The sequence below is a fragment of the Rutilus rutilus genome (assembly GCF_951802725.1).
Source record: "Rutilus rutilus genome assembly, chromosome: 14".
Classification (NCBI taxonomy): domain Eukaryota; kingdom Metazoa; phylum Chordata; class Actinopteri; order Cypriniformes; family Leuciscidae; genus Rutilus; species Rutilus rutilus.
Window position 1 is genome coordinate 20,125,626 of NC_140219.1, and position 23,445 is coordinate 20,149,070.

Consider the following 23,445-nt stretch of genomic DNA (forward strand, 5'->3'; position numbering starts at 1 on the left):
CATATTGCATAACCATAAGCATCTATCACATGGCAGCAATCATAGCCTGGGTTTCATCAGAGAATGGTTATTTACAGTAGGCTAAGTGATAATAATGAAGATGAAAATGAGCATGCATTCAGGAGGATCTTGTGTCACCGTGTGACAGATGTAGTGTGTAATTGACAGCAAACATAGTGTTGCTTGTTTACTTTGTAACTGTTTCATCTTGCCTTTACTGGGTATGAAAATTAGATACTATTTATATAAACTATTTTCAAAAAAACTTTTTATTCTGTAACTGCATTTTTTCTGGTCACAACATAAAATGCGTTCCCTTTCAGTTGCTCACGTTCGACGTAGTCGACGTGTCGACTGATTGGGATCACGCCAGGGAGCCAGTCATCTTCGTGTGGGATGGGTGATCGGAGGATAGTGATGGATGTCTCGCCCAGTAACCATTCCCTGTGAGCTCCTCACTCCTCCATCACATCACAGCCGGTGGAATTTCCTGTTGAATGTGCTGGTCCCTCTGTAATGGAACGATCAGCCGTTTCAATTGAGGATAGGATGTCGATAGCAGCATCGGACGGTGAGTTGGCCTCTGGAGATCATCTCCCTCTGGGAGTGTAACGTTGCCCGAGCCGGATCCAGAATTGTCAGCAATGCTGAAACGGGCCGTCGAGGCTGCCGACGGCTGCCACCGTCTCGGTTGGAGGATTGGTATCGCTGGTTCTCAGCTCGCCGCCCCAGTGCCTTTCTTTCCCGAAGTGGATGGAGAGCTTACCAGGTTGTGGACAGCACCTCTCTCTGCCAGAAACTGCCTGAATAGTTTTTCCCCCTCACTACCCTTGACGGAGGAGAAGGGTTGCGAGGCTATCCCTCCAGTGGAGCGGTCTGTCGCGACACAGGTGCACCTGTGTTCGGCGGCAGCTGCATTTTGGACAGGGGAATCCTCGTCTCCCCCCTAAGGCCTGTGAGTTCTCGTCTATTCCTGCGGGCAAGCCGTGGTTCAAGGACCCGGTCATCCTCCTTCTCACGCATCCCTGGCCGTCTCGTGGAGACAGGTAAGTGTTGTGCACCACACTCAGACCCTTCTTCGGACCTTCCGAGCCGGGTCCCTGTCCTCCACCTCGCTGCCCCACCTCGGGTACGTCTGTGGTCCCCTGGCCCGGTTCGTGGAAGCCAAAAATGTTTCCCAACCGTTCCAGATGGCCCCAAACTATACCATCAGACTCGGCATGTGATTCCTTTTCGCTTGGCTTCCGCCCAAGCTCAGTGATATTCATCACTCGTAGGTGTTGAGCAGATATGCTCCTAAAATTTGTGATATTTATCACACCTAGGTGTTGAGCAAATATGCTTGTAAAATTAGTGACTTTAGTCACACCTAAGTGTTGAGTAGTGCTCCTGTCTTGTGTGCGGACATCGCAGTCTACTGGCGAAGGACGCGATGCAGCCGCTCCCTCCAGCCGATATGAAGGCCGGCTTCTATAAGCCCATACTTCATTGTACCCTAGAGAGTTGGGTCACGACCATCTTGGTCACGTGTTAATTGAGAAGGGCCCTTTTTCTGAAGCCTCCGTTCAGTTTGTTACACAGAGATGCATTTCCAAATGCTCCATCCCCAAGATTAGTCTGCAGCGTTCGACCTGAGAGACATGTACTTCAGATCTCTATCCTTCCGCACCACAGGCCATCCTGTGTTTGTGCGTTCGAAAGGTGTGAAGTATCAGTACAAAGTCCTACCCTTCAAGTGCTCATAGCCAGTTGGGTCCTCAGGTCAACTGGGAAAGAGTAAACTCGTCCACAGGCTGAGGATCTCTTTTCTAGTTTGGAGATGGATTTGGTCCACCGCATCTCTGAAAAAGAGTGTGTGGATGGTTAGTACTGTATAGAAGTGAGAAAGGGTCCCACTGAAACTCTTCAGAGGCTCCTGGGGCACATGGTAGACGCAGCCGCTCGGCTTCCTCCATATGAACGGCCGAGTCCCGAGGTAGCCATGGCAGAGCGGCACGCTCCGTGTGAAAGCGCCCTGGCCTGCCGCCAAACCCTCAGTCCATAACAGACCTTTTGTTTCTCCGGGCCAACGGTCCCTAGAACGAGAGTCCATCAATACCAGCTGAGGGGCTACGTACAAAGGGTATGCAGTAAAGGAGGTCTGGACGGCTCTCCGACTGCATTGGCATCCATTGCCTCGAGTTGCTTGCAGTTCATCTCGCTTTGAGACACCGCTACTCAGCGAATTTGTACTGGTCTGAAAAGACAACATTGCGACCATTGCCCTACGCTTCCCTCGCATGTCACAACTCACCCGCCACCTCCTCCTCGGAGTCAGAAGCTTCTGAGGTCGCTTCATTCCACTTATTACTTCTGGCCTGCTCAATCGTGCCGCTGACAAGCCTCACGACAGCCTATGGCCCAGGGAGAGTGGAGTCTCTGTCCCCAGGTAGTCCAGCTGTTTGGCACCACTTCAGGACCGCACAGTTACATCTGTTCCCCTCCGGACTCGTCCCTCCGCCAGTTGTTTTTTCTCCTGTCTGAGTGGACATCCCTTGACACAGAAAAAACTCTGGCCACAGCTGGACCCAGGGCCCCCGCAGAAATGCGTTCCCCAGTGAGCCTTCTTGCACACAACTGTACTAAAGTCAGGGAGGAGATGGAGCAAGTCTTGCTAGTTGGCCCTTATTGGCCCAACCAGGCCTCTCCTCTCGACAATCCTTCCTGACTCCTTCCTCTGAGTACATTCTCAGGGATGGGGCATGATGGCACCCAGGTTTAGACCTTGGAGAGTTCCAGGTCTGGTTCTAAAAAGAACGGGACGTGGAGGTTCTGGTTACTACCGCAAGAATTTTTATGCTGTAGAGACAATCACTTCTGTGAGAGCACCTCTCAAAATGAGGCACGCTCCCCCTTAGAAGTGAAACCTATTCGTTAAATTGAGTCTTCTCTCCGTGAGGAGATCCCAGAGGTGTTCGATCACTTCAGGCTGTCTCCTCCACCTCAAAATGTTGTTGCCTCTGTATTGACGCACATCATGATCCAGTGGATATAAATCCGTGGGAAGCACGACTTGATCGTCAGGTTCCTGAGGGGAGCAAGGAGACTGAATCTGCCTTGCGCCCCCTCTTTACCCTCTTGGGATTTATCTATGGTGCTACTGCACTGCAGAGACCTCCCTTGAGCCCTGCAGGCAGTGAGTTAAAAATCCTGTTTTTAGAGAAACAGTTCTCCTGCTTGCTTGGTCTCTTTCTAGAGGGTAAGGTTCCTACCAGGTGGTGAGCCTGCAAGCGCTGCCCCGGAGGAGGCAGACCCAGCCCTGGCTTTTCTCTGTTCGTCCGCTCCACTGCGGTTATACGTACTCAGAATGCAAAGCCTGAACCTCAGACCAGCTCTTGTCTGTTACGGAGACCAGCAGAAGGGAAGGCTGTTTCCAAGCAGTGGTTGGCCCAATACACGTGGTTGCCTTCATCTTGGTGAGAAAGTTTTCCCAAGATGCATGTGCCCACCTGGTTGGTGAGCTCCTCCTAAGTGAGAGTATTGCTCCCTCCTAGGCGTTGACACAGAGTGTCTCGCTGAACATATGTTAAATTGAGTTGGGGGCTGGGCGACACCTATCACGTTCGCTAGAGAACTAGCCTATGTGTCGAACCGCTGCTTCCCGTGGGCTCCCTTCACATGAAGCCACTTTCACTGTAAGCCCAGTTCGAAGTGTCGGCTTGCTGTGCCATTCCCCTCCTATGGAATGGATACGTGCACAATTCTTGTTCCAGTGAGTTCCCTTTATTAGCCGAACCCTGTCGAGTTCCTCCATACCCTTCGGAAACGGATGTGGCAGAACGTCCGAAGCCAGGTCTATCACTCGTATGCACTGTTGGAACCTGTGTTAGGCTGGGTCCATATGTTGTGATCCCTACGGCGATCCCATATGTGTATTCTTCCACGGTACGGCTCCCTGCGGCGAGCCCGTGTCTTCCCTCGGCACTGTCCGATTGAGTCTGCCCCCTGTCCTAGGCTGGAGCCACCCCAGTGACATTCCATATGTTGTACCGCCCGGTCATCCACCCAGTCCATATGTGTTTTCTCCACATGTTACCTCCCTTCGGGCAGGATGTGGCTTCCGCAGCGTCTCTTCCTTCCGTTACAGCATTGACTTCCCTGGCCTAAGCCCTGTCCCATCTCCGCCTCAAGAATGCGTGGGGCATCAGGAGCCTTTTGTCTAGGCACTGGAAGGTGGCAGCAATACTGGCGTTTTAATAGGGATCCCAATCAGTCGACACGTCGACAACATTGCACGTGAGCGACTGAAAGGGAATGTCTCAGTTACGTATGTAACCCTCGTTCCCTCAAGGAGGGAACGGAGACGAAGTCCCGTCGCCACTACTGCTGGACCACCGCTGACTCCGAGTTACGCTCGGCTCCTCAGCGGAAAAGCAACTAGTGCGTGCATCCACTTCCTTATTTATACCTGCGCTGCGGGGGCAGAGTGTGTAATGCAAATCACGCACACCAATTCCATTGGCTCGTTTCAATAGTACTTGAAGATGACCGGCTCCCTGGCGTGATCCCAATCAGTTGACAATTCGACTACGTCTTCGTTCCCTCCTTCAGGGAACGAGGGTTACATATATGTAACCGAGACGTTTTATATTGTAATATATACTTGAGTATAACAATAGTGAGCTTTTTTAGTTCTGGGATGAATAGTTTTAAGTAGTGATATTTATATCAAGAGAATTTTTCTGCAATGTAGAATTTAACAGTAAACAAGCTACAGTAAAAACTGTTAATTGGCTAATTGTAAGTTACTTAAAAAATATTAGATTCAATGGACAATGTGTGTAATTGTACTGTCATTCTATATGAAAGAAAAAGTTTAAATTACCACTGTGGTAACGTGGTAACTTGCAGTTTTTACTGACCTATTTCTACCTGATTTAACATATATAAATTAATTTAAATTAATTAAATTTACTTGACTAAAACCTTCATATGTAAAGGGTGCTCCCAGAAGTCTCTGTATGATTCCTTACATTTTATTATATTTTATTTAATTGAATAAAAGTGTTTACTTATGTTATTAGTTGTACATTATAGGTGTTTTGTATTGTTTGTTAATGTTCCTTGCATTGTTGTAGTGTCATGTGTGTTACTATAATTTCTACTAGATGAACTTGACTCTTTTTAGTTAATGAAATGTATTTTTATGAACTGTCTATTTGAAATGTAATCCCTTGAATATAGTCATATATATTACTTTTATTTGTTAATTTCTGGAAATAGCTGACCTTTACTGTTGACATCAGGGACGATGACTCTGTCCCTATATGTTTATCTATATGACCTTCCAAATGTCATGCACAGTCCTACTCATGTTCCACATAACACAGATCAGCTCTGACATCAAGAGAATGTATACAGTATTTCCAAAGAGTTAAGAGATTATACAACACACAGAGACAAGGGATGTATGAATGCTTTTACCCACCTTTATAAATCTTTTTCTTATATATTAAATATCTGTGATCACTAAGCTTTATCTGCCACTACCAGGCAAAGACTGATATAATAAACTCAACCCAAAGGCACTGGGCACTGCTTGTAGCATGCAAAATCAATGGCGCAAGATCTATATTGCAGGAGAAGGCACTTGAAGGACATTTTTCTTCTCACTGATAACATAATAAACACAGAATATGATCATGGATTAATTAATGAATGGAGCTTCTAGATATTGTGACATATTCATCAGTGTTATGAGAAAAAAAAATATTTCAATCTATGCCATAATTTTACACTCTGCTGGTGCAAAAGAGGAGATAGATAGATAGATAGATAGATAGATAGATAGATAGATAGATAGATAGATAGATAGATAGATAGATAGATAGATAGATAGATAGATAGATAGATAGATAGATAGATAGATAGATAGATAGATAGAATTTGCCAACAACTCAATCATGCAAAAATATAAATTAGGACGCCACAAACAATAACATGACTTCTTCCACTCCCCAAGCATATTAATAGTGTAACAATTGCCAAGGTAACGAGCTCTGTATTATGTTGAAGAGATGAAGCACTGTTCAATATAGCATATAGTTAACCCGCTCCATCTCATTAGAGCTCTTCTTTAACTGTGTCAGGATGAGGGTAAACCCAACTTTAGACTGCCATTTACAGTGTTTTAAGTAAAAAAAAAAAAAACATTTATCTGAAATCTTCTTTGACAGCTCTTCACAACATGCCCTTGATGTTTTACAATGAAAAACCAATGTGTTAGCGAAACATCGATAAGGAGCTGGGTATCTTCCAAAGCCTGGAGCTGTTGAAGGGATTGGGGGAATTTAAATATTCAGCTCATGGAGACCAGGCTCCAGAAAATCAATTTCCCTTCACTTTCATGTTGAAGATCTGTGCAGATCCACCACACTGAAGCCCAAATTAAGGTTGAAATGGAGAGCATCCATGTAGCTCCGGGGGAATCTAAGTCCAGGCTGCCTCTGAAAGCGTGACCTTAAGTCATACTCCAATTATATAGGGTTTGGATTACTGGCTCGATTCAGGGTCTGCTAGGGATATTGAAGTGTTGCATGAACACTTCAAAAAGCACATGGTTATAACTATAGAAGAGATCTATTGTTAAAGGACTAAAGATTGATACCAGACAAAGGCTCACTCAAAACGTCTCAGATCTCAGGCAAACAGATCTACCTGTGCGTCGCTGAACTGTACCCAAATCAGCTGAACCAACTGGGGATGGAGTCTCCATTCCCCAGGAAGTGGCTGAACCCGTGAGAGATCCTCGGCTGCACAGTTCAACTCTCCCGGGATGTGAATGGCTCGAAGCGACCTCAGATGCTTCTGACTTCATAGGAAGAGGTGGCGGGTGAGTTGCGACATACGGCGAGAGCGTAGACCACCTTGTCGGATGATGTACGCTACTGTCACGGTATTGTCTGAGCGGACTAGTACGTGTTGGTCCTTGAGCAACACACGGAAGCTGTGCAGAGCCAAACGTACTGCCAGCAACTCGAGGCAATTAACATGCCAAAGGCGCTGGGGTCCTGTCCAGGAGCCCATTGCACAAGGCACCCCAGCCCGTGGTGGAGGCATCTGTTGACACAACTACATGCCTTGAAACTCATTCTAAGGGCACACCGGCATGTAGAAAGCTGAGGTTTGTCCGCAGGATGAAGGTCTGACGGCAGTCCGGAGTAGCTGGTACTCGGAGCGTGCCTGGTTGCCATGCCCACCTCGGGACTTGAACGCGAAGCTAGTGCTGAAGCAGTCTCATATGAAGCAGTCCGAGCGGCGTGGCTGCCACTGCGGATGCCATATGCCCCTGCAGCCTCTGAAATAACTTCACTGGAACCACAGTTTTCCCAGTTGACCCGAAGGCCCAGATGGGCAAGGTGCCGGAGCACCAGGTCCCTGTATTCGCAAACCTGGTCTCGAGAGTGAGTTAGAATCAGCCAGTCGTCGAGATAGTTCAGGATGCAAACCCATGTTGCTGGAGTGGCACAAGGGCTGCCTCGACGACTTTCGTGAAGACGTGAGGAGACAGGGCTAACCCGAATGGGAGAACCGTGTACTGGTATGCCTGCCCCTCGAAAGCAAATCGTAGGAACGGTCTGTGTCGAGGAAGAATGGAGACATGAAAGTATGCATCCTTCAGGTCGATCGCTGCAAACCAATCCAACGGACGAACGCATTCGAAAATGCGTTTCGCTGTCAACATCTTGAATGGAATCCTGTGAAGGGATTGGTTCAAGACCCGCAGGTCCAGGATTGGCCGTAACCCACCGGTCTTCTTGGGTACAATGAAGTAGGGGCTGTAGAAGCCGGACTTCATTTCAGCTGGAGGGACAGTCTCGATCGCACCCTTTGCTAGTAGGGTGTCGACCTCCGCACGCATGACAGGGGCATTGCCACCAACCATCGTGTAACGGACTCCCCAGAATCGGGGAGGAGACCGTGCGAATTGAATCACGTAGCCAAGCCTGATGGTTCTCGCGACCCAGCGGGACAGGTTGGGAAGCTCTAACCAAGCTCCCAAGAACTGAACCAGTGGGGTCATGCGAACAATAGATGTACCCTCAATGGGGCAGCGAAGCGGAATGACTGGCCCAGACGTGGGAGGCGTAGCGTCCCGGTGTGGGGGCGCGGTCATTTGCCGCGTCCTGACAGAGGAGGCCAGGGAAGGACCAGTGTTCCACGGGGGCCTGCTCTGCCAGGGGTCTGGCAACAGAGGGGTACGGGAGTGGCGAGGCTCGTGAGTGGCGCGCACTGTCATCAGAGAACTATGGGGGCTCAGAGATGGGTGTGTCAGTTCTTTCTTTAACCACAATAAGGTGCTGCCCACCGAGGGGTGAGCAGTGGGGAGTGGAGAACAAAATATTCTCCCCCGGCCCTCCACCGGGGGAAGGCGTGGTCCTGCTACCACCTCCTAAAAAGAACTGAGTGCCATCTCTGAGCAGCCCGTCTCAGAAGCGCCATTTGGCCTGGCGTTTGGCAGGCTGTGGGGCTGGAGCAGGCAGGGGTGCCTTCCTGTGGTCATGACATGACATACGACATGAGACATATGACATACGACATGACATACGACATTATACAGTGGGGAGAACAAGTATTTGATACACTGCTGATTTTGCAAGTTTTCCTACTTACAAAGCATGTAGAGGTCTGTAATTTTTATCATAGGTACACTTCAACTGTGAGAGATGGAATCTAAAACAAAAATCCAGAAAATCACATTGTATGATTTTTAAATAATTAATTTGCATTTTATTGCATGTGTATTGCAATTTTATTCCGGTGTACAAATTGTAATTACAAGCTCTACAAGAAAGTGAAAGCTCTTTACAAGTTGAAATCTCGTAATTACGGTAATCACTGCATGGCACAAATCAGAACATGACACATGAACTACGGAACCACATGGAAGGAACACATGAGTATGGCGTTATTTTTTAGTCAAAAGTTATGAGCGTGTAAGACATGCTCACGAGCACATTATGTTATTTCACACGCGCAAAAATGAACCTTCAGCTGGCATGATAAAAGTACTCGTGCACAAATTCAACAACCGAGAGGTGTACAGGTAGCTGCGAGCGAGCGCCTGGCATACGCTCATAGGTTAACTCTGCTTGTACAGTGGAATCCTGCTCGCGCGCAGCGGGCTTCTGCTCGCGGAGTGCTGTTTTGCTCGCGCATTGGATTTCTGCTCGCTCAGCTGATTTCTGCTCCCTCGAGTCTACATGACTTTTGACAATTTGGGGGCGGAAACCAAGGAGGACACTGACCCTCTTATGATTGGTAATGAGAGCTGTCAATCAAGGTACCGCTGAACCATACGTCATAGCAGTGTGAGGACGACAGCGCCAGCCTGACAGTCTGATGCCGGAAGTGGGCGGGGTCAAAGTCTGATGCCGGAAGTGGGCGCAGCAAGGCATTTAAACGATTTAATTGAAAATTGAATATCTCAAATATGATAAAATATAAGAATTATGTTTTGTCCTATTAACAAAATACAATATACTACTATTAACAAATGTTAATAGTTTTTTAAAAGTTAAAATTATACTTTAAACCATTTGTTGAGTCAAATGATTAACAATATAAATTGAACAAAGCTTAAAACAAAATAATGATATGAAAACAAAGGTTGAGCGTTTGAACATTTGATTTAATTGCTCCAAATAAATAATAGTAATTACATAAAAATACAAAATCAAACTAAATAATAAATAAGTTATAAAAAATCAAATCAAACCAAAGAAAATAAATCTTATAAAAGTTATGCAGGCACACATTTAACAATAATTCTCAAGTGAAAAATAAATAAAATAAATCAAAACTCCATACAAATGGAGTTAATCCTGAGGCGCCTTTCATCTCCTTTAATTCCAACCCTACTCAAACTTATCCTATGTGTTTGCATGTTTAATGGGATGCATTCACAGATATAAAATATTATAACAAAATATAAACACAGAAATATATCATTGTTTGTGTTTTGTTAGCTTAAGTTTCAGTGTGGATTGTTTGTGTAACCTTTAGACGTTAATGAAGATAATTTAATATTTTGTCTAAATCATGCAGAAAACCATCTAATTCCAAAGGGACTACTATTAAATATGTGTACCTTGAAATGCAAAGCAAGTCGTTTTGGATAAAAGCGTCTGCCAAATGGATAAATGTAAAATAATATCTATTGCCACTGTATATTAAAAAATAACTCCAGATGTTCATACCTCCATGAACAACAGCCTTTTTAAAGTGGATTTTAATGTGATTATTCAATTTGTCCCGTTTTGTCTGTTTAAAAATACTGCTATCACAAAAAGGGCAGTGAACATTTCTGCAGCATGTTGTGCATTGCTCCAAAGCTTTTAGCGCTGAACCTCTCTGAATTATGTGGTTCTGTAGGTGAAATAAAATACAATTAATGCAATTCTCATGGTCCGAAAATTTAACAAATTCTATAAAATACAACGCTTAACAACAAATTAAACCACAAACCATAAATATGTAACCTAACAAAGTGATACAATCCAGCTCTAAAATAACAATACATAATCAAGTGCCATCGTCACAATTCTCACTTAGTCACATTTATTAAGTCAAGTCACCTTTATTTATATAACACTTTTTACAATACAGATTGTTTCAAAGCAGCTTTACACGGATAGGGAAATAATGCAACTAAGTTTGTCTCGCTAGATCTAGAACAAAATAGTGTCATAATCCAGATTAAGTAGGTTCAGGGTTGATTCATTTCTGTTGTAAAAAAAGTGATTCATTCAGTTAATTAATCTATATAACGTTACGTTAGCCATTCAAAACTGTGATGTTATCATCCAGCTCAGTTCAGTTCTCATATAATGGTGTCAATGACAGATCAATAGTATTGTTGAATATTAACTTACAAAATACTTAGAGCCGTTTTGTATAAGCGTAACGTTAAGTATGTTGTATCCAACAAAGATATAACTTATTTTTAGCTTCTTCTCTTCTTCTTTTCCTTGTTCTACCGTGTTAAACATGAACTCCGTCCACTTCTGGCATCGGACTTTGACCCCGCCCACTTCCGGCATCAGACTGTCAGGCTGGCGCTGTCGTCCTCACACTGCTATGACGTATGGTTCAGCGGTACCTTGATTGACAGCTCTCATTACCAATCATAAGAGGGTCAGTGCCCTCCTTGGTTTCCGCCCCCAAATTGTCAAAAGTCATGTAGACTCGAGGGAGCAGAAATCAGCTGAGCGAGCAGAAATCCACTGCGCGAGCAAAACAGCACTCCGCGAGCAGAAGCCCGCTGCGCGCGAGCAGGATTCCACTGTACAAGCAGAGTTAACCTATGAGCGTATGCCAGGCGCTCGCTCGCAGCTACCTGTTCACCTCTCGGTTGTTGAATTTGTGCGCGAGTACTTTTATCATGCCAGCTGAAGGTTCATTTTTGCACGTGTGAAATAACATAATGTGCTCGTGAGCATGTCTTACACGCTCATAACTTTTGACTAAAAAATAACGCCATACATGAGGGATCAGGGAATCACATGACATGAAACAGGAAACATGACAAATTATAAAATAAAAGAACATGGCATAAGCACAAATAGAAAACATGAATAAAACGTGACAGATTTTATCACAAAAAAAAAAAGAAAAAAAAAAAGCTCCATGTAGAAGTGCCTTTGTCATTAACGATTATTTTAATATTTAAATGATGTATATGCTTTAAGTCTGAAGTCCACTTTCTGACTTGGCCTTTAACATGATGCCTCTCTATAAGACTTGCATTAAAGGATCAAAACAGAAGCATTCTAGCCATATAAAAGGAAGAAGGTACGTTCAAGTTTAAAAGATGACATTCACAACAGATCCACCCCTAAATACACAAGTAATTTCTCTACTTTACTGTCAGTATAATATTATTTGTATAGGCTATATGTTTTTAAATTTCTGAAAAGAAATGGCTTCTTTAGAATTCCCCACTTATAACTTATGGCTCACCAAATAAATATATACATGGACATGAAATACTGATTTGATTATTTTATAATTTAATTATAAAGCTTATCATAAGGCTGTTGTTGAGCACTATAGTCCATTACAACATACAAAACAATCAGCTTTGCAACAAGATGATGTAACAAACTTGCTCAAAGAGGAAATATTTATACAATTACAGTTTTTCTCAGTCGCTTTAGTGCATTTCTCAAATCATCCTTAATATTTGCAAAGAAGTATGTGCATTTTCAAAACAATTCGTACAAACAGCACCACGCATTGGATTACCTGCAAAAGCCTGTAACTTACTCAAAATCTTTAGTTCATCTCTCAAAAGTAAGTATATATGTCAATGAACATATCAGTGCCATCAGAATGAAAAGTCCTTGTGTCATTGTTCACAAACAAGATACTGGTAGTCAAAATACTTAGACATGTTGTCAATAAAACACTGCACTCTGTTAGTATTACCTGATGTAAACTATGGCAACAGTTTGTATGACAGTTACTGTATATATATATATATATATATATGTTGGATTCTTCCGGAGATTGGTTGTCCACAGGAAGTTTGAACAAAGTTAACTTGAAAGTTGCTGGAAAGACAGGAAAGTGCCCATCTCACCAGAGAAAAAAAAGAGTGAAGATGTTCTTGATCAGAAATCTCTTAAGGCCAAATCAACACACACCCATCTTTTTTAAGATGACCAATCATAGGTTTTAGCAGGAGAAAGTTTTCTTTGTTCACCTTCACAGCCTATTTGCATTTCTTATGTTGGTCTAGGAAATTGTACAGTTTTACGCAATGGAGGGGCTCAAGGAAGCAGCTTCAACTCGAGCTTAGATATACCCCCCCAGTGGGACTACTAATGCTTGGATGATGAGTATGGTAGCAAGATGCCTAAATTATGTTGGTGGAGTTGGGGAGGTGGAGGGATGCCAAAATAGCTGATGCCAGAGAAAGGTAAGCGGCTGCTTAAATCCTCCGGCAGTTAATTGAAAGATTAGATGGGTTCACTCCTCCCGAAAATTACGTTGTGAACTTCACTAATTAAGGCATAAAGAGAGGTTCATTTCAATACCAAACAGATGGGGTATGCAAACATCTAAAACAAACAGTGATACATATTAAACCTGAAGTTACCCTAACATAACTAAAGAATCATAACTAGGTTAATATAACAAAGGGACATACATTCAACAAAAGGAATTACATCATATACATTTTGGAATAGTTTGATTATGAGTTAAATGCGACAAATCTGTGCCTATGTGTATTGGGTGCTTTCCATTGTCCTTTGCCACCTGGCCTTTTCGTGCTTGTCGTGCCTAATGATGTAATGTTTTTGTTGTCACAGGAGAGATTTAGAGATGTCTCTGTATAAAATTTGGAAAGGCAACTAATGTCACACCGGGTCTTTTTGTGGCCATTATCTTGTAGAATGTTGGAGCCGGACTAGTGATTTAGTGTGAAAAAGGGGAGAGAATTTATGACCAGATGCGCAGATTGAGCGACCCTTTTGCCTCCAAACATTAAAATGAACATTGCAATGATGGTACAAGATGCAATAATGACAGAAGGCTGTTTGTATTGTCCGCTATAGTTAAACTACCATTTATTTTTTAATTGCAGGAGACCAATCAATTTACACTAATTATTGACATCAGTGACTAAGACAATGATCAAAAATGAGTTGCCCTATTGGCCACTGCAAACAGATTCTCAAAGCAATTATGTATTTTATTCTTGACTGACCTGTCCAGGCCTCAAGTCAGGAAAAAGACCAGAGAAGCAATTAGTGTGTATAGTAGTATGTGTCACATTATAAAAGGAGGTCTTTTTTTTTTAATGAATATTGGGCTATATTGAGTTAAGTTAATATTAAAATTGTTCAAAGATGAAAATACTTGCTTAATTGACTGATATGAATGATGCCATCCCTCCCCCAGTATTTCAGTTCTGTGAGTTTTTTTTTCTTCACTATTCAAAGTAATTCAAGTCGTTTCCGGAAGAAGGGATTTGACACTCGCCTTTATGTTTTGGATAGCATTGATCTCTGTGTGGTGATGTAGGTAGAGGCGTTTGATGAGATGTGTCCTTTGAAGAATGGAACACTTAAGACTGTGTTATCTGCTGTAATCTCTTTGTGCTATAATGACTCTGCCTTCCAGCTAAAGAAAACACTGGCACATTATCACCTTCCCACTGCACAGTTAGTACAGGTGGATACTACCATATGTTTAGAAGTACAGTTGGCTGAGACCTCACTGAAAATCTTGGATTTTTTTTTTTTTATTAAACCTTGAAATTGAAAACAGAGCAGAGAGTTTTCAGACTTTGGAACATTCAAAACAAAGAAATGTTATGAATGATAAATGAAATATTTACGATTCTTCTCTATTTCTAGATTGCTAATCAAATAATCAAATTTGTGACTATGATCATATGATTCTATATGACCGCAGAGACGGTCAGCTGTTCTTGCTTCCATAAAAGCACAAGAGGCTCTTTGGATGATTCTCAAATCATGCAGGAAAACATGATCATCAGGTTTCACACAAACTTGAGTTCATGCAGCTCGAGTGCTGCCGTCATCAAAGCAAAAGGTGGACAAACCAAATATTAAGGCATTTTATAATTTCAGTTATACAATTGTTCACTCAATTTGTAATGACAAAACAAAAAACATTTTCACTAGTTGTCTTAGACTTTTGGAGATTAATGTTTATCTCTAAATCTCTCTCTCAATGTGCACTCTTGGAAGAAAAGGTTCTATATAGAACCTTAAAGTGTTCTACCAGGTGTTTCATAGGGGTTCCCATCTTATTTTATGGATTTAGTTGTCATTATTTTATTTATTTTTTTATAAAAAAATAATGAATTAAACAGCTCATATAATTATTTTTAATATAAATTTAATGATTTTTTATGAATTAAGCAGCAACATTCTTTATTACAAGGACAATTTAAATCACCCATTAAAATGAAAGTATTATGCAATCATTCAAAACACTTTTTGGCATAAAGGGTTCTTTAAAACTGAGTCAAGAACCTAGAGATCTAATAACACAGACGGAATATAAACCTCTTTGAAATCTCTCATCTCTTAAATATGAATGCACATTTTCATCTATAACTCGTCAAACTGCATCATCAATTTCAAATGTCTGTTATTTTTCTTGCCAATTTTAATTATGGATTGATACCTTACAACATTAAATACAGACATTTTACCCAGAATACTCCATTTGTTGTCTGCCAAGACGCAAGACTACCAGCAGACACAATATGGACATGAAAAAATGTCATGGTGCAAAGCCGCACAATTGCAATCACTAATTTTAAATTTACATAATTGTTTCTACTCATCTAAATTACAGGAGAAACATGAATTTAAAATCACTTTCATTACGTTTGTGCCATACTCTTTCCATCAAATGATTTTTTTCTTGATGATAGATTTAGTCTTGATGAATTGCAGTAGCGGTTTGGGACTTGGCAGGGTCAACTGACTTTCCCATCAGTCTGACGATTTAAGGTGTCCTCTCACCGGCACTGCTCAGGACAGACGAGGGATGAGGAGGAGCAACACTGCCTCTCTGTGGAGGAGCCCTGCTCCTTATCACTCATCAGCCCCAAATGAGCCGACAGAGCAGGTTTAAAGAGCATGATACAGAGATACAGGTGACGCTTGTAGAAACTGAACTGAGTGTTGTGAAGTAATTCTTAATGAAAGATATACAGTGCTGGACATCACAGACTGAGATATTTATTCATGCAAATTCATATAATTAGCAAAATCTCCCTGGGGATGAATAGAAAGATTTGGTTGTTGTTAATATCAAAGACATGGTATGTTGTACGTCATGTTAGCATTTCTGAGCTTAATTGATCTTTGATGAAAATCACTCTGAGCTTCTTTTTAAAGTGTTTTGTTCACTGGGACAAAATACACACTGAGACTTAAATTTCTCATTTAATTAAAGAAAACATTTCCACAAAATGAAAGCCTCTAGACATTCCACCATGATGAATGTCAGTTTGATTAAGCATCACTTATATTCAATCTGTGTATTTGAATAAGGTGCTGATGGTATCTGGTGTGTCTGGATGTACAGACACTGTTTAGTCTGAAAATACTTTTGCCAAAGACTCGTTTTCATCCAGTGATTCGAGACGATTAACAATGGACAGCCCTGAGGGCTTTAGATCTGCAAAAGATCTCTCAATTTGCGATTCGCCAAACGTTTGTTCACGCTTTTGAAACAAATCTCTTACTCTCAGCTTTTAAATAATTGCTTTCTATTTTAAAATGTAATTTATTTATGTGATGGAAATTACTCCAATCTTCAATGTCACATTATCCTTCAGAAATCATTCTAATATGCTGATTTGGTGATCAAGGAACATTTCTTATTATTGTAAACCTTGAAAACAGTTTAATATATTAGCTTAATATTTTTTGGAAACCGTGATACATTTTTCTCCAGGATTCTTGGATGAACAGAAAGTTCAAAAGAACTACATTTATTTTAAATATAATCTTTTGCAACTTTATAAAAGTCTTTACTGTCACTTGTGATCAATGTAATACATACTTACTGAATAAAAGTATACATTTATTCTTCTCCAAAAAAAAAAAAAAAAAATCTTACTGACCCGAAAACTTTTAAACAGCAGTGTATGCTTGAAATCAAATGATCAGTTTTGTACATCCTCTTTTTCTGTAATTACCCCCGCAAGTGAGAATGAAAGACTATTCAACATTATAAAGGGAAAACTAGAGTGCAAATGTGCAAAAATAGTTGCCTCAGTTGAGTTGATTTACTTGATTCTGATTCAATTCAATTATGACATTATGTGGTTAAATATATTTATTGAATGACCACTAAACTCTATAATTCATCATTGTCGCACTTGCTGTGCTAGTTTAATGTACAACTCTCTGCGGTCTCTTTTTTCTCATATAATAAAATAATTTCAACTTAAATCAATATTTCATGTACATTATGGTAAGTAGCAGTGTTGAGGTTGTCAATTAACCGATCACCCTATCTTGGCTTATTTTGTGCTGTACACGATTTCTAACTTATAACTAGGTCCACATGGAATCAGAAATCTGCCTCGCTTTGGGTGTTTGTTTAGAAGATATTTTGCTAATTTTATTGCTTTTTCAGCTTCTGATAAGAGTCTGGTACTTTCAGCTCTCCTTTTACCATCCATTCCACAGAATTACCCATAAAATCAATCACAGAAAATACAAAAATGACAGCACATTGCGTTTGAGTCTGCTCAAAGCTAGAAGCGCAACAACTCTAGCAGCACAACAACTGTCTGTGATGTGAGGACTGAAGCAACCGTAAGTTTTAATGGTGTTGAGAGTTATTTGGTTCTTCTTTGTAGTTTGATCCAAATGCCCTTCTCGGGACGCAAAATGAGTTCCCCCAGAGGCCGCAGTTCCTCACGGCTCTGACACGCCTCTACGTCAAAGTGACGCAAGATCGTAGCAAGAACTACCTTCTCCTCCATCATGGCGAAGCGCTGGCCTGGAGCCACAGATACACAGAAAAAGAGAAAATGGGAAAGAGAGAACAAGGTCTTGGAATGGCAACAAGACTATGAGAGGGGAGACGCTCAAGAAGTAAAATTTCTACAAATGTTCAAATTTGGAGTTTTCATTCCTGGAAGGCAGTGGAGATGAGTCGAGTGCTGAAATAATAAATCTCCAAAGCTATGTGGCACTCTATCAGTTTTGTTAGAAGATTATTCTTGTGTGTGGCCAGTGACCTGAACCTGCGAGCACCACTCGCTGTGAAACAATCTGTCTCATTCAGAGGTGGGATAGAGGCCCAAACACTCTGGAGTTGAGTGTGGGAGATAAGTGCACTGAGTCTCTCGTTCAGATAGTGATGCTCAATAAGCAGATTGACTCTTGGGTTAAGTATAATAGAAAAAGAAACTTCACTTTAAAAAGTTCTAATAATAATAATGTCATAGGTTGGGAACCAAGAACTGGTTCAAGTTCAGAACCTGAATGACGCTACTGAATCTACAGTGGGAAACAGAAAACGTAGCCTGTGTAGTCTGATTATAGAGAAAACGATTCTTATGAGTCGATTCTTTTTAGTGAATGAAAAACATACAACACAACCAGTGCAGTCTGATTATAGAGCAAATGACTCTTTATCAGATGGTTCTGTTTAGTAAATCAAAAACATACAACACAATCAGTGTAGTCACTTTACAAGTGCAAATGACTCTAATGAGCCAGTTCATTTTAGAGAATCAAAACACTACACAACCAGTGTAATCTGATTAGGGAGTAAATGAGTTGATTCGTTTTGTGAATCAAACACATCCTGTGGTGTACAACTATTGTAGTCTGATTACAAATGAGCTTTGGTTGGTAGCCTGAACAAATGTCTCTAGTGAGTTGGTTCTTTTTAGTGAACCAAACACTTAATGTGCAACCACTGTACTTTAGTCTGATTCTTGGACAAATGTCTCTTATGAGCCATTTTTTTCCATTAATCAAAAACATACAGCTTTCAGCTAACCGTGAGACTTAAGCAAAATCGATCAATTCTTTATGATTCCCATCTCTATGCATATGGCCCGTGTAATAAAATGCACTCCTTTGTATGGTACAGTTATATCGTTATGCTGTGCTTCCCAACCTTTTTGTCTTATGCACCCCCACAGCCCCATTAAGAAGGCCCCAAAATTAAAATGTGCTCCTTTTCACATTAATTCATATTATACTGGATAGCATTTAGTCTTATCATTTCTATTATATGTCACTTTTAGACCAATTTTTTGTGTTATCATTCTGTTCTTTTTCTTACCGATGCAGTTTCTTGGCCCTGCAGAAAAAGGGATATATGCATATGGATGCCTCCCTTTGCTGTTCTCTGGCAGAAACCTTTCCGGTCGAAATTCCTCAGGTTCTGGGAAGTAGCGCGGGTCCCGGTGAAGAGCATATGGTATGATAACAGCATCCACTCCTTTTGGAACTTTGAACCCATCTGCAAACGAGCAACAAAACAACCTCAGTCAGTTATTTTATACATGTCACAGAAATGTAACAACTAAATAGGATTTAGCGCACTGCACACATGCCAAACTATACCGCTGTGTGGGAGACAGAATAAAGCTTTAATTAATAAATTGATAAACGGATGTATTTATTGCGCATTGCAACACTTTCTGTCCTGAAAAGTTGCTATTTCCCATCCAGCTGCTCTTTCATTTAACCTTGACATGAAAGACTCTTAGCTCTTAGCTAGAAATAAACACTCAGGGTGCTTCATATTTGACAATGTGAGATGGAAATAGAAGCTGTGACATCTGCTGTTATGCTGAGATGCAAATAATGAGAGTGGCATCAAAAAATGCAGAACTTTGATCTTGTGCCGTTTGCTGCACTGTTTGGCAAGGTGACAAACTGCTGCCACCTACTGATTTGACAGGCCTCGCAGATGCTGCGTGCAAACAGAGGCACGGAGGGGAAGATCCGCAGACTCTCCTTGATAACACACTCCAGGTAGCGCAGCTTTTTCAGGTCCTCCACCCCCACGTGGCGCTCTGACGAACCTACCAATCAGAACACAGGACAGGAGATGCAGCTGAACTTCGGGTTGTTAGGAAACATTCCCAAGCTGTAAACAGAACAACTGCTTTCATTGAGAACACATTGTGGAAAAGACTTGTGTACCAAACACTTCTTGTAGTTCTGCCTGCATTGCCTTCTGGACCTCAGGATGGGAGCCAATCAGATGTAAGGCCCAGTTCATTGAAGCTGCTGTGGTATCATGACCCTGTTAAAGAGAATGGTCCTTAAAATAATGTTCAACCTCTGTCTTGAAAAACGTTCCTTTTATAGTTTTATTTGTACCTCAAACATGAAGGTATCCACTTCCTCCTGAATGTCCTCATGACTCAAATGCTGTCCGTTCTCATAAGTAGTTTTTAACAGCATATCTAGGAAGGCCTGTCTCTTCCTCTGCCCCCGGTCAGAATCACTATCAGGCTCAGAGCTCATGAACTTCGCTCTCTCCTTGATGACCTTCAGGTTAAGAAAACAGAAAATTCTGTTTGAATAATCTAAAGGTTTGTATTTAACAATTATAATTAGATTTAAGGGGGGGGGGGGGGGGGGGGGTTTAAGCATGTGCTATCCACCTTATTTTTAACGTAAATCGTAACTTGAATGTGCAAGGCTTCCGGTGTTATTCTCTTTTAGTTATTTTATCTGTAAAAAATGCCCGTTATTGCTGCTTGATATTGCAAGCTAGCATTTCTTATCATTATTTTGATGTATTATTATAATTCTAAACACATTGTTTTTCAGTGCAAATAGTTTTACAATTTACTGGACTTTGTTATTGTTTTAGTTATTTACCAGTTGAATCGGAAGTCTCACACATTCACAGAAAAAAAAAAGTGTGATCACTCACACTTGCAGTGAAAGAGTGGAGAATCTTCAATCTTCTGGAATGTTCTTTGCCTTCCTGCAACATGTTGTAGATCCAGTCTGGCCACAGCCATGGTGCTCTCTGTCTCTTGGTGATGATGTCACTCATTCTGCAAGAGGAATATAAACACTGTCAGTTCTCAGAGAGGACAACATGGCTCCGCTATTTATTAGCAAGAACACATGCTCTAACATTGAAGTATTTACATACTTACATACATACACTACTTACTTATAGACACTTTGAACATACTCAGAGTCAGCATTGCTCTGAGCATAGATCTTCTCTCCCATTGCAGTTTCTGTTGCAGACAAAACATATCCCATATGTTTTATCAATGGTTATTATAACTAAGCGATAAGTGTTAGGGCTATTTTACATTAGCATGCATGAGCAATGTGTAAACAAAGCAGCAGGAAAACCTCAACAGCACTCTCACGTTGTGCTAAGGAAAGACTGGATGTACTGTACCACATATGATGTCCAAAGCACACAAGGTTACGTAGCTGAAGCAGTTGAACGGCTCTCCATCTCCCTGCTTCTGCATCTTCTGAATCAAAATATCCGTTTGTTCATTCATCACTTCCAGGAAGTCAGTGAGGATAGAGAAGTGGAAGGTTGGAGTCAGCATTTTACGCCGGTTACGCCACTTCTCCCCTGTGCTGTGGGAAGAAAAGTTGAAAAGAGTCAAGTCTGTGACCTCAACCTATCTTACTACCAGACTAAAGTGAACACGGGGTCATTTTGTATTAAATTTCTGCGTTTGGACAGATGGCCAGAGACTTTGTGTCCAATGTGGCTGATTATAAACTGTGCTTTTGATAGCTCTTTGATAGAGCTTGATGCAAGCTGCTCTTGAATATGAGATATGAGATCTGCCAGTTTGGCAGGTGGTCCTCTACCTTATGTGAAACAAAGTTTAGATTGACTTTAAATGTTCTGAGCTTTGAAGGACATGAGTGCGGCTTTTTTCAGGTAACAGAGAGATCAAGACAGCACTGCTCTTCCTACTTAATACATAATACACATGTAGTTATTTCTAACATCACCAAATTGCAAATATAATTATGTATTTAACCCTAGCATTATGTTAAAATTCTGGGTACAATTGTTATTTTCCAGGTGTGACCCAATGTAAAAGGTAAAAAAGAACTTCTCACACATTACAAAAAAGAAAACACGAGGGCATATGCTTTTTAAAACTATTTAACAATTTCATGATCGGAAAATCATGGGGTAAATCCCAGCAAATTTCACATAAACCTTTCTTCGAATAAAAAAAGGGGCTGCCAAATGTGTAAATGTAAATACCCTCAGATTGTCACACAATATCAAGAAAAAAAGACCTAAGTTGTCCCAAATATTATTCAGAATGTAATATAAGCAATTAACAAAGTTTGCAATTAATAAGCAAACAAAAGCCCAACTGATCTCCCATTGGTCGAAGAAAGAGATAATCCCACCCAAACCTCACTCCATTGGTTGCTTGTCAAAGTCAATGTTGTGTTTACACATTTTGGGGGAAATTAGCATTCAAATGTAAATACTTAAATATGTCTATTATTCATCTATATTAAGATGAGAGAAGCTATTTTAACATAAAACTGACAGTATAATTTTTTTCTGATGCTACCCTATTAATTTAATTTCACTTATTTACCATGAGCATTACAACAAATTGTAATAGAATTGCAAAAAAGAGAAAGCACAGTGTAATTTTCACCCAAAACATTGGTGGTAAACCCACCGTACCTAGTGAGCAGGCCTGTGCCGAGCCACGGATGCAGGAACCTATATGGGTATGACTTGTCAAGGTGTCTGGAATTACTGAGGACAACCTGATGGAAAAACATAGGTATGAAGAAACTGTGAGGAAAACATAATTATACACATCAAAAAGTAAATGGAGAGGATACAATTTGAGAAATAGGCACCTCAATATTCTCTGCATGATACAAGATCAGAAAGGGGACTGGACCCACCCACACCTTTGCTAGAGGAAGGTGTCTGTTTTCATTTGTGCCCTCAATAACCTGATTGAAAAAATCTTTAACAGAAACACACTTTTATAATTTTGCAGTGTTAAATTATCATCAATCAATGGTAACAAGAGCTGATGTTAGTCAAAAAGATCACAATCCCTTACCGCCTGCATTGGCTTTAAACTGCAGTGCATTGCCAAAGATTGGATAAGCGCCTGGCATTCCTGGAATTGGTCTCATTTCGTTCCATTTTCCTATATAATTTTTAAGTGGATGATATGTGGTAGATACCAAAAGAAGTAGAAGAACGGCTATAAATATAATCCCCAGGATGTATAATCCAAAAAGGACACCCATTTTGTTTCGATGAAGCTGGCTGTAACTAATGCTCTGAAAGAGGAGCACGGACTGCTTCACCGTGAACTTCAGACTTAACAGTTTCACTCTCTTAGAACAAACAGAGAGAGAGAGAGAGAGAGAGAGAGAGAGAGAGAGACACCCTGGGCTAATCAAACAGATTTAGTTATGATAACTGGGACACATGCAGGTTATCTGTGGGTAAAGTGCCTCCTGCTAAAACATTAACAGACAACAGAAGTAATGCAGCAATAATGCACAACTGTGTGTTGTGGTTTACTAGCACAAATTCAGCTGTCTTTCTCCAATGGAAGAGGTCTGTCAAATCTATTGTTAAAGATAGAAAAGCACCTTGAATGGTCTGGATTTTATTCTAGTTATCTCTTGCTTCATCAAATTACAATCTAGAGCAAAAATATTAACACATTTTTTTTTGTTAAAGTGAGCATAGATAAAATAATTTTAAGACCAGAAAACAAACGTCTAATATTTGATTGCTGTGATATATTACTGAACCTTTGCCAAATTGTATAACAATTTTATTGCAAATGACTCCACCAAGGAGGAGAAGTCTCAAAAAAATGTTGCTGAAATAAACAGTTTGGAGGGTTAAATCAGTATTTTCAACCATCAC

General features: G+C 41.0%; 1 protein-coding gene across 1 annotated transcript; it reads right to left on the reverse strand.

The window, feature by feature from the left end:
- Nucleotides 1-15,746: 15,746 nt before the first annotated feature.
- cyp4v2b (cytochrome P450, family 4, subfamily V, member 2b) lies at nucleotides 15,747-22,869 on the reverse strand. The gene is made up of 11 exons (XM_084429823.1): nucleotides 22,619-22,869; nucleotides 22,407-22,519; nucleotides 22,225-22,310; nucleotides 20,944-21,134; nucleotides 20,704-20,773; nucleotides 20,455-20,581; nucleotides 19,893-20,063; nucleotides 19,713-19,815; nucleotides 19,457-19,591; nucleotides 18,844-19,023; nucleotides 15,747-17,544 (listed from the first exon to the last, which is right to left on the reverse strand). Exons 1-11 carry the CDS (start codon nucleotides 22,809-22,811, stop codon nucleotides 17,381-17,383), a joined length of 1,533 nt encoding a protein of 510 aa, XP_084285949.1. The 5' UTR covers nucleotides 22,812-22,869; the 3' UTR covers nucleotides 15,747-17,380.
- Nucleotides 22,870-23,445: the final 576 nt, after the last annotated feature.